Source organism: Salmo salar, chromosome 23 (genome assembly GCF_965601325.2).
Source record: "Salmo salar chromosome 23, fSalSal1, whole genome shotgun sequence".
Classification (NCBI taxonomy): domain Eukaryota; kingdom Metazoa; phylum Chordata; class Actinopteri; order Salmoniformes; family Salmonidae; genus Salmo; species Salmo salar.
Genome location: NC_138313.1, coordinates 12,491,194 through 12,509,623, shown reverse-complemented (window position 1 = coordinate 12,509,623; position 18,430 = coordinate 12,491,194). Strand labels below are relative to the sequence as shown.

Below are 18,430 nucleotides of genomic sequence, written 5' to 3'. Positions count from 1 at the left end.
GATGGCATGTTGCTGGGAGAGCCAGGTTACACCTTTCCACCACCTGCTGTCCCCTGGCCGGGGGTACACTTATAAAATATGTTATTTAGCACATCCCTGTGTCTTGTTAGCGATGGCACATGTGAACTTTTAACACAATCACTGTGGTGGCACAACATAATTTGTGTAATTTCTTTTCAACATATTTTGTGTCAGGTCCTGCATTTAATGTGTTAAAAGCTGAAAACCATACAACACACCCTAGATGTATTTGATTATTGACCAATCACATTGCTGCTCCGAAGTCATCATGCATCTAGGAGAGCTGGGTCTGAGCTAAGGCTGGAGCTAGGGGGTTGTAGCATGGCTATGGCTGAGCTGGAGCAGGATACTGGAGGCAGGGGGTTGAAGCATGGCTAGGCTAGCACCTTAATCCCTACAAGCACTCTGAGGATTACTGAGCGCACACTCACAGAACAAACACCACACTAAGAGAGCGGGATGAAGGGAGGGGGGAGAGCGAAGAGGAGAGTGAAATAAGGTGAGGGGGAAAAGGGAGATGGAGGGAGAAGGTTGGCTTGGCTGTGAGAGGAAGAGAGAAAAAGGGAGGAATAAGGAGAGTGTCTCATTTTGGGGTTAGCGTACCCTATAATGGCCTTTCCTTCCATGTTGTGGTCCGTTTCTTCCTTGTTTCTCTGTACTATATGAGTAAGAATCTAGTCAGATGGCTTTAAGGACAAAACACACCATGCAGATGAGCAGTTAAAAGCAGCGTGTGGCTGTCCTATCGCCACTGACCACAGAACATCAGCCGTCATTTTAATTTCCTGACAATTGTAGGCCTACATGTTGACGACGTACAGTGCATTCAGAAAGTGTTCCGAACCCTTGACTTTCCCACATTTTATTATGTTACAACTAGGGATGCACAATATATCGGTGAACATATTGGAATCGGACGATATTAGCTAAAAATGCCAACATCGGTATCGGCCCGATGTCTAGTTTAACGCCGATGTGCAAAACAGTAATAGCGTCACTGCTATTAGCTTCACGACATACTATGGAACACCATTTTGGTCTTTGTGTGTCAAAGATGCACGTCAAATAACACTTTGACAATAGCACTATTTGACGCGTTAAATAAGCTTGTAATTTCACACATCAAATAACAGTTCTATTATAGAATGTTGTGTGTTCTGAATTTGCACATGCAAGCCAAGTGCCACCACTACTATCAGTTGCACTGTCAAAGCTTTACAAAATAATTCTGCAAACAAGCAATCACTGGCCACGAACGATGTGTTTACAATACCGCGTTGGTAATAAAGCATTATTTGTTCGACCGCAACTTCTGGGGTAGCTAGCTAGCTTTAGCTTGGTACCTAGCTAGCACCAATACAACCAGCCTGAAAACAATGTCCAGTAGAAACTGCAGTCATTGTCATTATTCTTAGCAATGATTTAGGAATCCTTGTGAGTAAGTATTAGCTAGGTAGCCACTTGTTGCTCGCCTATTGAAATTGAACTTCAGTTAATGAAAATAAATTGCTAGCCAGCTACTTAACCCTGTAGCCCAAAGCTAACGTTATAAGCAGCCAGCTAGCTTCATCTGGCTAGTGAGGTTCGACCAGACTGGGTTATGTGGTGTGAAGCTACCCACAATAAGAATTACGCACATTAGTGGAATTTGCTGTTGGCCTTCAAAATAAAAGTACCGTAATTTCCGAACTATTGAGCGCACCTGAATATAAGCCACACCCACTGAAATTATTATTTTGAACATAAATAAGCCGCACATGTCTATAAGCCGCAGGTGCCTACCAGTACATTGAAACAAATTCACTTTACACAGGCTTTAACGAAACACGGCTTGTAACAAAAATAAATAGGCTTTAACGAAGCACGGCTTGTAACAAAAATAAATGGGCTTAAACGAAACACGGCTTGTAACAAAAAATTACCAGTAAATAGTAGCCTACCAAGAAAGTCATTCGTCACTATCTTCCTCCTACTGTGCACTGAAACCACTGAAGTCATCTCCTTCGGTGTCGGAGTTGAATAGTCTCAGATTGCTTAATCCGATATTGGATAGTTTTCATTGTCGCTCTCGTCACTGTTTGACCTTAACCCGTTCGGCAATTTCATTGGTCTAATGAAAGCTTCATGCCGCTAAAAAACTGAGCACGTCACAGAATGTGTTTTTTTTTGGGAGAAAAAAAATTTGAAGGCGGGAAAAATCCATATATTAGCCGCGTCATTGTTTAAGCCGCGAGGTTCAAAGCGTGGGAAAAAAGTTGCGGCTTATAGTCCGGAATTTACGGTACCTATTTGAAAGTGATGCAGAAGGTTACAATTGGTGGAATCATGCAATATTTAGACTAGATAATGTTAAACAAGGTTGGAATGGGAAATCAGTCTACTCGGTGACACCCACAGAATGTAACTGTGAAGAGTTTATGCAAATATTAGCGTTGTAGCTCTTATCGCGGGACTGACTGTGTGAAATCACCTCCCCAGTCAGCCTATTGTGTGTATTGACATTCATATTGCACTGTACAGCTTTACCTAAGGATTGGGGATCAATGAAATGGGGTATCAGTCTACTCAATACCCAATATATGTTTTCCCAATGTCTTCCTCAGAGTTATCAGACTCCAAAACATCCACTGTTGTTTTTCCTCAGGAATAGTGTTCAATACACATAGGTTGACAATAAATGTGGCTCAATTCAGTTGTTTCAGAGTCCCGCAATAAGAGCTACGACGCTAATCTAATAGTTCTCTGGGTGTCACGGAGTAAACCAATACCCCATGTCATTGATCCACAATCCATAGGTAAGGCTGTACAGTGAAATAAGTATGCCCCCAATGCAATTCTAAAGTGTAATACATCCAGTGTGATTTCAACAAATTGTCTTTTGTTGATTTTATATAACATCCCAACCTCGTTTAGTATGATCTATTTAATTATGGCATAGTTCTACTTTGTATTAATTTGCTTCACTGTCAATGACATACTTTTATTTTGAAGGCTAACTGCAAAGTCCACTTGTGGCTAATCCTTATTGTTGCTAGCTTCAAATAGATGGGTCCGACCACCTTAATCAAATAACTGTCTTATAAATTACGGTTATTTTAGATGACACCTAGCTATATAGTTAGCTAACTATATAGCTACTGAAACAGATGTAATTTTTCTTAGTTTTTTGGGAAGAACATTGTTTGCATCCCTGAGCTATCTAACTTTTTTTTATGACCAGCACTGTAGGTGCGCAAGACATTTTTAGCAACATCATAGCTTACGTATCGATTATTTGAGGTGACATGAAATACAAATGGTAGTGTAATAACTACGTAAAAAATTATAAACGTGTTAAATAATTGTGATGTGCAGTAGGGATGAAACAGTTACCGGTTTCACGATAAACCATGGTCAAATTCCTGACGGTTAGTATTACGGTTTCAAATTTGAATTATCATGAAAAACTCACGGTAAATACCGTCCAGCATCAATCAAAGTTAGCAACAGTCTGATGCAAGCGCAGCATGCAACGCGGGTTTTGTTTTGGGTGAAAACATGGCGGAAGGCAGTGACAGCGCTCAGGACCAAATCTGAAGTTTGGTCGTATTTTGGCTTTTACAAGAGTGATGAGGGAAACTTAATTGAAGATGCTCACCCTGTCTGCAGAACATGCAAAAAAAAAAAAAAAATATATATTATATATATATATATATATATATATAATATATTTTTTTTATATATATATATATATATATATATATATATATATATATATATATATAGCTGCGAAAGGGGGGGCAACACTTCAAATCTCTTGAGTCATCTTCGTGACCACCACCCACAACTTACATTGCATTCGTTATAAAGTAAACTTTTAGCTCAATGCATGATGTGGGCGACTTCGAAATGGGGGAAAAATTAATGGTTTGTCTGTCTAACTTGCTAATAGCTTGTAAATGTAAGCTGAAGCTTTCAGTGTTACCTACTCTTGTTAAAACACTACATGTTGTTCTGCTGCTGTATGCGTTGTGTGTTTGCAGACTCTATTCGCCCATTGCACACAATAACACGTTATGCTGTTTAGTCACCCAACCAACATATTTTGTTCATTTAAAATCCGTCAGTCGTCGACTTGGTTCTAAAAGTGTTCCAACAGGAAAAACACTATATACAAGACTCCTGTATTTATGTCAATTATTTGGCTTGTTACAATTTACTATCACTGTCATAAGGCCCATTTTGTATTTATGTAAATTGTGCATGGGGTCATTGCATATAATCAAATGCAACACATAATATTGTGTGTGATGTAGTAAATAATACATTTGCTATTCTCTTGTTTACAGAGTGGGTGTGCAGCAGGCAAACCCAGTGATGCTACTGGTCCCTCCTCATCTACAGTTATGACACACACTCGAGCAATCATTTAAAAGGCAGGCTGCTTATGCACCCACATAAAAAACATGCTCTCGACCTCACTGCAGCCATTTAATATAACATTACAAAGGACATGATCCCATTTCAAATTGTTGAGAGGCCTGGCTTTCTGAGGCTGATGAAGATTGCCGTGCCTCACAACAAAGTGCGATCACGAACATTATTTTCCAAGACTGAAATCCCAAACCTGTACGACCAGGTTAAAGCTGATTGTTGGAAAAAGTTTGGCTCAAGGCACATGGTTTGCTGCAACTACTGACCTCTGGACCAGTGAAAGCAGGGGTGGTCAACCCTACATCAGCTTCACTATCCGTTACCTCACCCCAGACTGGCAACTGGAATGAAACTGTCTGGAAACACAGTTCTTCCCAGAAGATCAACTCGGCTCACAACAGAGTTTTGTGAGAATGTGCTGGAAGAGTGGGGGATCAACAAGAACGTAATGGTCTGCATAACCAGACAACGCAACAAACATGATCAAGGCTTTTGAAGAGTTCCCAGATCTGTGGCTTGGGTGCTTTGGCCATAATCTGAACCTGGCCATCTCAAAGGCTCTGAAAATTCAGCGAGTTGACACAGCAGTCAAGGCCTGCCATCATCTGGTCCAAGGCTTCTCACAGAGCTGGAAGATAAGGGGAGAACTGAGAGAAAAGCAAGCTGCCCTCAACATGCCACAGAAGGCTGTAATCCATGATGTGGTGACCTGATGGGGATCTACACACAAGATGCTTTAGCGTTTCATCAGCCAACAGCAGCTAGTCTGTGCGACACTGGCTGGAGAAAGAGGAACATGGCATCTGATGTCCAAGGATGTCGACAACTATCATGGAACAACTGTGCCAGCTCCTTGAACCTCTGAGCAAGTTTACAGATGCACTTGCCTCAGAGACACGAGTGACACTGTCAGCCATCAAGCCTGTCCTGGACCACATCACCCGAGATGTTCTGGTGGAAAAGGATACGGAGCCATCCCTGGCCAAGGAGATGAAAAGGGTAAGGAGAGAAGACCTTAACAGATACACAGAGAAGGCAAAGAGAGTCATGCACATGGTTTGTTTCATTGACCCCCCCACTTCAAAATGAGCTTTTTTGATGAACCTGAGGCTGCAAACGTTGACACTGACAGCTGTGTCCAGGAAGATCCACAAAGCACAACCAACACCCCCACAGCAGTATCGGAGGGGAAATTTTAACAATACTGTGATAATACTGATCACCGTGATAATTTTGGTCACTATAGTTGTGATATTACATTTTCATACTGTTTCATCAGACGTGCAGTCATATTCAGGTTCTGATTGGTCAACAAGCTTATTTGACAAGTCAAATAGTGTTATTTGACGTATCTTTTTTGACACACAAAGACCCAAACGGCGTTCCATAGAAATCCTGGTTGAGAATGAAACGACTGAACAAATGAACAATGAAACAGCACAGCTAGTAAGTGAAAGAAATAGGATTTCAATTTATGTTTTACTGGTAATGGGACATGCGTAAATGCCAACAAAATAACTTTTTGGTCAGTGTGGTGGTCTGCGTGTGTTCTTATTTACAAAGACGGCCTACCCTGGCCGAACCCGGACGATGCTGGGCTAATTGTGCGCCGCCCTATGGGACTCCCAATCATGGCCGGATGTGATACAGCCTGGATTCGAACCAGGGACTGTAGTGACGCCTCTTGCACTGAGATGCAGTGCCTTAGACAGCTGTGTCTGTGTGGGTGTGTTAACTATTTAACTGTACTAGAATGCTTAAATGGCCGCTAATATTTTAAATATCTGTATTGTTTTTTTGGGGCAAGGAACGTATCGGCCAAAAATGTTATGACGGTGCATCACTAGTTACAACCTTATTCTAAAATGTATTAAATTGTTTTTTCCCCCCTCAATCTACACTCGGTACACCATAATGACGAAGCAAAACCAGGTTTTTTGAATTTTTTGCAAATGTCTTAAAATAAGACTGAAATAACACATTTAAAGAAGTACTCAGAAATTTGTTGAAGCATCTTTGTTAGCGAGTAATGTCTCGTCTTCTTGGGTATGACTCTACAAGCTGGCTCGGCCACTCCAAGAACATTGAGACTTGTCCCGAAGCCACTCCTGCGCTGTCTTGTCTGTGTGCTTAGGGTCGTTGTCCTATTGGAAGGTGAACTTTCGCCCCAGTCTGTGGTCCTGAGCACTCTGGAGCAGGTTTTCATCAAGGATATCTCAGTACTTTGCTCTGTTCATCTTTTCTGACTAGTCTCCCAGTCCCTGCTGCTGAAAAACATCCCCATAGCATGGTGCTGCTATGACCATGCTTCACTGTCGGGATGGTGCCAGGTTTCCTCCAGATGTGATGCTTTGCATTCAGGCCAGAGAGTTCAATCTTGGTTTCATCAGACCAGAGAATCTTGTTTCTCATGTTCTCTGAGTCATTTAGGTGCCTTTTGGCAAACTCCAAGTGGGCTGTCATGTACTTTTTTACTTAGGAGTGGCCACTGTGATGGAGTGAATGATGGAGGCCACTGTGTTCTTTGGGACCTTCAATGCTGCAGAAATGTTTTGGTACCTTTCCCCAGATCAGTGCCTCGACACAATCATGTGTCGGAGCTCTACGGACCATTCCTCCGACCTCATGGCTTGGTTTTTGCTCTGGCATGCACTGTCAACTGTGGAACCTTATAGACAGGTGTGTTCCTTTCCAAATCATGTCTAATCAATTGAACTTACCACGGGTGGACTCCAAGTTGTAGAAACATCTCAAGGATGATCAATGGAAACGAGATGCACCTGAGCTTAATTTCGAGTCTCATAGCAAAGGGTCTGAATACTTATGTAAATAAGGTATTTGTTTTTATTTAATACAGTTGCAAAAACTGTCATTATGGGGTATTGTGTGTAGATGAGGGAAAAATATTTATTTAATACATTAGAATAAGCCTGTAACGAAATGTGGGAAAAGCCAAGAGGTCTGAATTTTTTTCGAATGCACTGTACATGTCTTGTACTTCAGTTATCTAACTACAGTGGAATCGATGTCTAACTGTACCTGTAGCATTGGCATATGCAGTGGTGGAAAATGTACGCAATTGTCATACTTGAGTAAAAGTAAAGATGCCTCGATAGAAAATTACTCAAGTGAAAGTCACCCAGTAAAATGGTACTTGAGTAGAAGTGTAAAAGTACTTGGTTTTAAATATAATGTACTTAAGTATCAAATGTAATTGCAAAAATATACATAAGTATCGAAGGTAAAAGTATAAATCATTTCAAATTGCTTATTAAGCAAACCAGACGAACACTTATTATAGAATTACATTTATATATATATATATATATATATATATTATTATTTTTTTTATTTTTTTTACAGATAGCAAGGGGCACACTCCAACACTCAGACATCTGTGTTTAGTGGGTCTGTCAGATCAGAGGCAGTAGGGATGACCAGGGATGTTCTCTTGATAAGTGCATGAATTGGACCATTTTCCTTTCCTGCTAACCATTCAAAATGTAACGAGTACTTTCAGGGAATATGTATGGAGTGCAAAGTACATAATCTTCTTTTAGGAATGTAGTAAAGTTAAAGTTGTCAAATATTAATAGTAAAGTACTTTATACTACTGGGCAAATGTCTCTGGGTTGAAAGTAGGGAGTTTACCCAATAGCAGTTTCTTTTTTACATGAGGGTATATTTTGGTAATAATTTTAAAAGCCAAATCGTCACATCTATGACAATAACTGTGACCATTTGCATGACAATTAAGTCACATGAAATTCCCTAATCCTCAGCAGCATCATTGGTCACTAGTAGGGTTCCAAAGGGTTGGAAACTTTCCGGTAAATTTCCTGCATTTTTCCAGAAATTTTCCATTGGAAGTTAAGCCCAGGAATTTTGCTTAAATTCCTAAAAAAAGTTGGCTTATAACAGTGAACCTTTTTTGTGGGATACACATGGCAATTCTAGGTCTTGTGGCATATTTTGTTTAAACTATCCTCAATGGAATTGCCACCCTCTGCATGCACGGTGCACTCTTCCATCACATGTGCGGCGCACTCTTCCATCACATGTGCGGCGCACTCTTCCATCACATGTACAGCTGATTCTCAAGATCTTGCACACTAATGAGATGCTATTGAGCCCACACTACTACACTGTCTGAGCCAAGGACTACATGCTTTCTGGTAAGTTTTGATTACTATACTGGGTGGGGTGAATATATTTTGACACTTTTTTAAATTTAACTAGTAAATAGTAGCCTACAGTAAAGTGTGTTTTTAAATAATTTCTAACTTAAGTTTCTGCTACCATGTGGGTTTTGGCTTGATTGAGCCAGCTGGGGAGTGTTAATTAAACAACTCCTTTGTAAGTGAATTAACTGCTTAACAATTTCTGTACAGGGAATTGTTTTAGTAAAAAAAACTAATTTCTTTCCTAATCATTACAGGAAAATGCCATGGGCACTATCTGATGTGTGGAGACATTTCACTGCAGCTAATGTAGAAGGAAAAGCTGTGTACATTTGCAAATGCTGTGCCAAATCAAATGTGAAGAATGCAACAAAGATGCAGAATCATCTGGCCACGTGCATAAAGTTCCCTCAACACTCACAGCAAGCAACCTCTGACAAAAGTCCCTCTACTTCTATTCGAGGTGAAAATTATGAATCAGACACCTTATCGATAGCAACAGCTCATGGTCCTCCTGGAATCAGACGTTTTTTTTTACTCAATGGAAGAACGTAGTCAGATAAATGCTGATGAATGTCTTGCCCGAGCTGTGTATTCAACTGGTTCACCTCACAGGCAATGTGTATTGGAAGACATTTCTGAATGTTCTTCACCCTGCATACACCCCTCTAACCAGACATGCTTTAGCTACTCATTTGCTGAATGCAGAGTTCAAGTGAAGATCAAGCAAATCATAGAGAAAGCAGACTGTATTGCAATCTCTGATGGGTGGTCAAATGTTCGTGGGCAAGGAATAATTAACTATGTCATCTCCACCCCTCAACCAGTATTCTACAAGAGCACAGACACAAGGGACAACAGACACACTGGTCTCTACATTGCAGATGAGCTGAAGGCAGTTATCAATGACCTTGGACCACATAAGGTATTTGCACTGGTGACAGACAATGCTGCGAACATGAAGGCTGCTTGGTCTATAGTGGAGGAGTCCTTTCCTCACAATCACACACATTGGCTGTGCTGCTCATGCATTGAATCTGCTTCCCAAGGACGACTTGCCACTGAAAACAATGGATACACTCTACAAGAGAGCCAAGGAAATGGTTAGGTATGTGAATGAAGTTATAGCAGTGTTAAGTTCTTATTTTTCTGAGTAAATAACTCACGGACACTAGAGAAGCTTAACCAAGTTTAATTCTTCCCAAGTGTCGTTACAGCTGTAATGCAGACAAAGACATGGCTTCTCCCGTGGTGGTGTTCATACCCCACTTTGGGTGGAGTCTCCTTATCTCTAAACATTGCATCATTCTTGCTAAGCAGGGAACTAAGTGATATGAGCCTTCAACGGTTTCTCCCCTTATCAAAACTGTCACATACAATTGTTTTCCCTGCACTCAACCCTCATGTCTCTTGTGTAACCAATGTTCCTATACTCTGAGTATAACAATGTTCAAAGTTTGCTGCTGTTGGATTCTGGAGTAATCTACCTCACCAAGCAAAGTGAGAAGAATAAGAGCACCACATTGAAGCAGCCCAGCAACACCCGTTGAGGTGGTGTTGCCATCATGTTTGACAGTCTGCTGGAAGGGAAGGAGTCTCTCCAAGAAATGGCCATATCAGTCTGCCAATATGGACAGCCCCATCAAGAGGATCCTTCTGGATGATGTATTTTGGGAGAGAGTGGTAAGCAGTGTGAAACTCCTGAAACCTATTGCAGTAGGATTGAGGGAGACAATGCCATCCTGTCTGATGTTCAGACTCTGCTTGCAGATCTAAGAAATCCGTACTGCCCTTCCCACTTCACTGTTGCTCCAAGCAGAGGAAACTACAGTTCTGAAATACTTTAAAAAGCATGAAGACCTCTGCCTGAAGCCCATACATGCCGCAGCGTACATGTTGGACCCCAAGTATGCTGGCAAGAGCATCCTGTCTGGTGCAGAGATCAACAAGGCCTATGTTGTCATCATTACTGTCTCGCCACCTTGGCCTGGTTGAGGGCACAGTTCTTGGCAGCCTGGCGAAGTACACTTCCAAGCAAGGGCTTTGGGATGGAGATGCAATATGGCGGTCGTGCCAACATATCTCAGTCACCTGGTGGAAGGGACTTTGTGGATCTGAGGCTCTTTCCCGTTGCCTCCATAATCCTCCAAATCCCACCAACGTCAGCCGTCTCAGAGCGTAACTGGTCCTTGTTTGGGAACACACACACCAACGCACGCAACAGGCTGACCAATACAAGGGTTGAAAAATGTGTGGCCAACTGGGCAAATTAGGCTTTTTGAGCCTGACAACGAGCCATCCTCAACAAGGTAGGAAAGTGACAGTGAAGATGAGGCCTCAGTCTGATGTTCAAGAGGTGGACATTGAGGAGGTCCAGGGAGAAGGCATGGAAGCCTGAGAGGAAGACAACCAAAGCTTTAGTTTCTAGACTATCATTTTACAGATATTTGTTAAATGTTTTTGGGAGATGTGATGGATTATTGGGGATCATTCAATATTCCCTTTTGTTGTTTAGTGAAATCATCCCATGTGAAGAGTCATCTCATTTAATTAAAGTTTAGTCACGAACTTAAGTGTTTTCTTTTTTTTTTCTATTGGAAGGATTTACTAATTTGCATTTGTCTACTTATAAGGTAAAAGGTTTGTTTGTCTCTATATGATATGGTAAATATATCCAATGCAAAAAAACACATTTAAATGGTATTAATATTAATTTCCATTTATTCCCACGGACAGTTTCCACCTCTGAATATTTCCCAAAATGTGTAATCCTAGTCACTAATAGTCCTGATCTAGGTCTAAACTTGATCTCATAGCAGCACCCCAGCCTCATAACAGTGATAGTGAGTGCACCATTTTTTTTAAGCCTCTTCTCAGGTTCATGCGTCTTCTAAGCTGTGATCTCAGAGCCCATTTGAGCCTTTCCATTAGTGCGCTCTGCATAATCATGGATCATATGGTCTACTCCTTTCCTCAGTTCCAGATCATATGTGAAGGTGTAGAGCTTGTAACTGAATACCACGTGTAGAGGCACAGAGCCACACCTTGAGTTGATCACATGACATGGTGGGGTGATGAAGTTACAGCATAAAAAGAGCACAGATGCCTCTGTGTGTGGTACTCAAAGGTCAGGTGTAAGAGGTCTTCAAGTCTCCTCCGTTCTGTAGACCATGACGTCTAAGGACTTACCTCACAGCAGGCTACCGACCGAGATCTGCTGGGGCTTGGTCTCCTGGCAACCATCACCACATAGAGCCTACTACATTGACAACAGGATATTTGATCCTAACTGTGTTGGAGTCAGGTGGTCTTCGTCACCCATACTTAATCAGGGAGGGAAGCTAACCAGGTGCATGTCTCCCTCAGTCAGGTGTATCTGTGACAGGTTTGTGTAATGTACTGAATAGTCCGTCAACCCCTACCTGTTCGGCTAGGGATACGCTTTACGTACAGTTTGTTTATTACACACTAATATACAAAGGCATGTGAACTACACATAGGGTTTAGACACAAGCAAGAAGCGATACAGACATATGTTGTGTTCTAGCATGTTACGCATTAACCACAATCTCTCTTCCAATCCCCCTCTTTCTCTCCAGGGTTGTGATCCCTGTTCCCAGACCCAACGCAGTAAGCTGCAGCACCGTAGAGCTCGTATCAACCAGCAGATAAACAAGGAGATGAGGATGAGGGCCGGGGCTGAAAACCTCTTCAGGTGAGCTGGGGTGAGGGAAGGGACAGGTCATTGTACAAGTGGTCGAACACTGTCTCTGATCCTGTGTGTACACAGCTCTGGGGGGCATCCACTCCCTCCCCTGTGGTGGAAAAAGGAAGCCCAAGCCCTACTACCTGTGGAAACATTGCGCTCTATCATATACAAACACTAGCAGATGGAAATACACCCTAAAATAGTTGTGTATGGGGAACACCTCCAAAACCCACACCATCCTGTTTTATCACCGTTTGTCCCATGGTGTGTGGGTTTTGTGTATTGCCAGTCCGCAGGTTTGATTCCTGTTATTTTCACCCTTCATTTTTCAAGTGTAAAACACACACACACACACACACACACACACACACACACACACACACACACACACTCTCTTTGACCTGTGCTGAACTTGAACAGTTATAATACAGCCTGTTATCGTTCTCTCCTTTAAAGTAATTAGGTTTTTTTCTTTCCAGAAAAGTAGCTGGTGGCAGGACATCAAAGCTGAGCTAGGTTTTTAAAGTGCATCAAACCAAACCATCTCAAGAGCACCTCTCTGCCTTTTCTCTCCCCACCCTCCCCATTAGTAGTGTGGGAGCCACTGAAGGACATGGTGTATTGGATTGGTCTGAGGGGTGGTGCAATAGGACACTGTCTCTAACATCCATATTCATCTGAAAGGAGGAGGAGATGATGATAAGGGGGAGGATAAGTAGGACGTACTTATAGCAGTGTGCTTTATTCTTCTGTTTTAGTGGTCTGTTTGGCTGAGTTATCTAATAAAATGAACAACACCAAGCTAATTGAAAGAACCAATCCTCCCCTGTTTGTGTGTCAACCCTCTTTTCTTTTTTTTTTCCTTGCCCGACGTAATTAGGTTTTGAGAAAGATGGCAAGTAAGATTAGTCATTGAATGAGTAGAGATTTCATGCACCCTGTATCCCGTTCACCAGCGTTTTATAGTCGAGTCATGGTTAACAGGGTTGATTCAGGCTAGGACATGAATCACATTGTCGTACTTCCGAATATGCAGCTTGGCTTGAGAGAGACAACCATTTTAAAAAGGGAGTACTAGGGGATGGGGGTAGTAACACCCACCAGCAGCACCCAGCCCTTCCCCCATTTTTGGGACTAGGTCACAGAGACAAATAGACCCCCAGTCAGCCACCAATCAACAGGCTTTGTATCCCGCTGCTGCATCTTTCCCTTTCCATTCCCAGGCAGAAACAGGGATTCCCAGGGAGGGCAGCTGTCTGCAGGAATCTCATCGCTGATTGTCATTGGAAAACAAGGCTTTAGTTCAGTGGGTTAACACATAGTATTTTGGCATCATGCAGGAAACTCCGGTTCAAAGCCAGTCGGACAAACGTGTGTGTGTGTGTGTGTGTGTGTGTGTGCACACATGGATGATGAGTTGTCAGTAAACTGGTTTGTGTTGGTAGGAGCTCGGGGGAGGAGGGGAATGAAGTGACAGGCTAATGAGGGATGATGGTAGAATAGGGTAGGGGTGTATCTCATTTAGGGCTATCCCCGACAAGAGAAAAAATAAATAAAAAATAAAATAAACTGTCGAACGAAAGTCATCTTTTCTTTCGACCAATTTATTTTGCCATATATAATCAACTATATGCAAATATATCCACATTTTTCCATATATAATCAACTAAATATGCATTGAGCTTGTCTGATGCTTTAAGCTCACTGTTTGAAATAAGACCCAAATGACTCGGGAGCCAGAGATCAAGATTACTTGTCCCGACCATCCTCATCCTGCTCCGACTGGCTTTTGCTGATTTTGCCATTACTCTCCTGAAGTTGCGGTAATAGGCTACACAAGGAGCCAATGTAGCTTACCATTTCTACTGATCTGCGTGCCAGTTATGGTTTTCATTTGCACATTTTCATGGAACCGTTTCATTTAATTTATAATAACATCTTCATATCTCAATCATTGTCATGTGGTTAATCAAAATTCTATCCAAATCTAAATGAAAATAATAAACCTAAAAAGTAACTTCTATTGCCAACTATGTAAAAATAGCCTATAAAGCCAACAAATAAAAACATTGCTGCCTGCAGGTAGAACATATCCTGATATGATTTAAAAAAAAAAAAAAAAAAAAATATTGGCTATGTATGGTTTGTCTGCAACAAACTTGAAACATTGTATTAACTTCAGGCTGACCTGAAGCTCCTTGCAACATTGTATAACATTCTGGGCCCCAGAGTTTCCTTGCCAGTGAGTAGGCTTATTTTATGACATTTCCACTGGATCAGAGCATTACATTTTTCCCTTTCACGCTGAGTGGTTATCAAAAGGGAGAGAGCTGGAAAGATTTTTCGAATGCATTGAGGAATTGTCATTCTCACAATGGATGTAAAAACAGGCATGCTGTCTGAGGTGAAAACTCCACAGCTCAGTAGTGGTGGTGCATTAAGTCAATCAGAAATACTATCAGATCCCCAAATGGGCATTTATTGGACTACTATGCGTGCGTGTCCTTACTCAACATTGACAGGAGCGCTCCAAACAAAAGACTACTAAATTAACAAAACTCGTAAATGGAATGAAATAAACCAAGTCTAGCATAAGTTGTGCGCTCTGCAAACTCTTATTTTACTATTTTCTACATTGTAGAATATTAGTGAAGACATCAAAACTATGAAATAACACATGGAATCATGTAGTAACCCAACAAATATATAATATATTTTAGATTCTTCAAAGTAGCAACCCTTCGCCTTGATGAGCTTTGCACACTCTTGGCATTCTCTCAACCAGCTTCATGAGGTAGTCACTTGGAATGCATTTCAATTAACAGGTGTGCCTTGTTAAGTTAATTTGTGGAATTTATTTCCTTAATGCATTTGAGCCAGTTAGTTGTTGTGACAAGGTAGGGGAGGTATACAGAAGATAGCCCTATTTGGTAAAATACCACATTATGGCAAGAACAGCTGAAATAAGCAAAGAGAAACGACAGTCCATTACTTTAAGACATGAAGGTCAGTCAATACGGAAAATGTCAAGAACTTTGAACGTTTCTTCAAGTGCAGTCGCAAAAACCATCGAGCGCTATGATGAAACTGGCTCTCATGACGACAGGCACAGGAAAGGAAGACTGCAGACGATAAGTTCATTCGAGTTAACTGCACCTCAGATTGCAGCCCAAATAAATGCTTCAGAGTTCAAGTAACCGACATCTCAACATTAACTGTTCAGAGGAGACTGCGTGAATCAGGCCTTCATGGTCGAGGTGTGGGGGTGCTTTGCTGGTGACACTTTCTGTGATTTATTTAGAATTCAAGGCACACTTAACCAGCATGGCTACCACAGCATTCTGTAGTGATACGCCATCCCATCTGGTTTGCGTTTAGTGGGACTAATCTTTTTTTTTTTTTGGTTACTAAATGATTCTATGTGCTATTTCATGGTTTTGATGTCTTCACTATTATTCTACGATGTAAAATAAGAAATCCTTGAATGAGTATGTGTGTCTAAACTTGACTGGTACTGTATGGCACACGAGATCCCCCTCTTATACAGTGCATTTGGAAAGTTCAGACCCCTTGACTTTTTCCACATTTTTAAATGTATTAAATAAAATAAATCAGTCTACACACTATACCCCATAATTAAAAAGCAATAACAGGTTTAGACATTTTTGCAAATTTATTACAAATAAATACATTTACATAAGTTTTCAGACACGTTTCTATGAGACTAAATTGAGCTCCGGTGCATCCTGTTTCCATTGATCATCTTTGAGAGTTTTCTACAAATTGGAGTCCACCTGTGGTACATTCAATTGATTGGACTTGATTTGGAAAGGCACACAAGTGGCTAGACGGAAGCCACTCCTCAGTAAAAGGCTCATGACAGCTGCTTGGAGTTTGCCAAAAGGCACCTAAAGGACTCTCAGACCATGAGAAACAAGATTTCCTGGTCTGATGAAATCAAGATTTAACTTTTTTGCCCGAATGCCAAGCGTCACGTCTGGAGGAAACCTGGCACCATCCCTACAGTGAAGCATGGTGGTGGCAGCATCATGCTGTGGGGATGTTTTTAAGCGGCAGGGACTGGGTGACTAGTCTGGATCAAGGGAAAGATACACGGAGCTAAGTATAGAGAGAGATCCTTGATGAAAACCTGCTCGAGTGCTCAGGGCCTCAGACTGGGGCTTAGGCTCACCTTCCAACAGGACAACAATGACCCTAAGCACACAGCCAAGAACCCGATCGAACATCTCTGGAGAGACCTGAAAATAGCTTTGCAGCGACTCTCCCCATCCAACCTGACAGTTTGAGAGGATCTGCAGAGAAGAATGGGAGGAACTCGCCAAATACAGGTGTGCCAAGCTTGTAGTGTCATACCCAAGAAGACTCGGCTGTAATTGCTGCCAAAGGTGCTTCAACAATTTACTGAGTAAAGGGTCTGAATACTTATGTAAATCTGATATTTCAGTTTTATTTTTAATAAATGTGCAAACATTTCAAAATATTTTTGTTTGCTTTGGCATTGTGTGTAGATTGAGGGGGAAAACATGTAAGAATCAATTTTTGAATAAGGGTGTAACGTAACAAAATGTGGAAAAAGTCAAGGGGTCTGAACACTTTCCGAATTTGGGGGTGTATTTATTTATTTCCTTCTGCTCGCCTAAAAACAATCTTGGTCGACCAACAGCCTATCGACCAGTTGAATAATTGGGGTCAGCTCTAATCTCATTAGAGCTTCATATTATGTGCTGTCATGCTGGTTTAACAGGCCAGTACGCTATCTACTTTGGGAAAGGAATTCTATTGAGGAAGACTGCGAGCGACAGTAACTAGTCTAATCCTGTAGGGGATGACATCACTCAGTTCGTTACTGGAAATCAGAGCAGTACAGGGGATTTTACTGGGGGTGGTGTGACCGTGACTTAACTGAAGTGATGAGCACGCACAGGCCCTTTTTTATATTTTTCCTAGAGTAAAATAACAGTTATGTGACTCACTCAACACAGACACACATTATACACTGGTGCTATCAGACAGTTTAACAGCAATACTTGGTTGTTTCTTTTCCGTCTGTTGTAGATCATGCGTGGAAGCGTGTGTGTGAGAGAGAGAGAGAAGCGGGATACATGGCAAGCCTTTAAAGCTAACCATAATCAGATTGAAACTGGCTTGTCCTGGAGAGAGAGAGATGTGTATGTTTTTGGGGTGGGGTGAGGAGAGGAGGGTATTAGGTCTGACGTGGGATTAGCCTGTGTGGGGCAGGGGGAAAGGGAATCACAGATGCGTTCTTCAAGGTGTGTGTGTGTGTGTGTGTGTGTGTGTGTGTGTGTGTGTAATGACAGAGGTTGTTTAAATGTTATTGATAACCTTATAATTAGGGGACAAGTCGCATGTAGTTGGTGTGTTTGTTGTGCTTGTCCATGAAAGACTCGCTCTTGTTGATTCCTAATCCTCTTTTGGAAAAGGGACTAGATATCTCACCCAAGTTTATCACAGAATTGGGTTGAGTGGGTTCCTCTTGACTGTGTGTGTTACGTGAAGGTGTGTATTGGGGGTAGTAGTAAAAAAATCAAGTGTGCGTGTGTGTGTACTGTAATTGGATTGTGTGTAGTGGGCTGTGTTAACTGTCCCAAACTGCTTGGGGCCCCAGAAAGTGAAGTAGAAGTAGGCCCTTTTCTCAGTAAATACAGGATGTATGAGCTACTGTACATCCATTCAGAACTATGTCGACCCGGATTGAGCTGGATAAAGATCACAAGGTGACAATGATGAGACTCATGGTCTGGTTAGTACATCCTCCTATTTCAGGTAGGGTGTCTCATATGAATGTATTTGTGTGTTGCAGAGCCACCACTAACAACAAAGTGAAGGAGACTGTGGCTCTAGAGCTGAGCTTTGTCAACTCCAACCTGCAGCTACTGAAGGAAGAACTAGAGGAACTCAACAGTAGTATGGAGGTCTACCAGACAGAAAGGTAACACACACATACCGAGGTATAGGGTTTGAACGCTCAATGCGCTGATGGCCTATTTGCTTTAATTATAGCCTAATGAGAGTGGCCTGGTATGCTAGTAATGAGGCGCTAGTAATCCAGCCCAGCTGAAGCTCA

The 18,430-nt window shown here is 41.7% G+C and overlaps 1 protein-coding gene across 1 annotated transcript in view; it reads left to right on the top strand.

Annotated features, from left to right (window-relative positions):
• LOC106584065 (rhophilin-1) overlaps nucleotides 1-18,430 on the top strand; it is a 59,296-nt gene that overhangs the window by 981 nt on the left and 39,885 nt on the right. Inside the window, exons 3-4 of the mRNA XM_082967850.1 lie at nucleotides 12,215-12,330; nucleotides 18,167-18,295. Coding sequence (XP_082823976.1) covers nucleotides 12,215-12,330; nucleotides 18,167-18,295 — 245 coding nt within the window. The remainder of the gene's footprint in view (nucleotides 1-12,214; nucleotides 12,331-18,166; nucleotides 18,296-18,430) is intronic.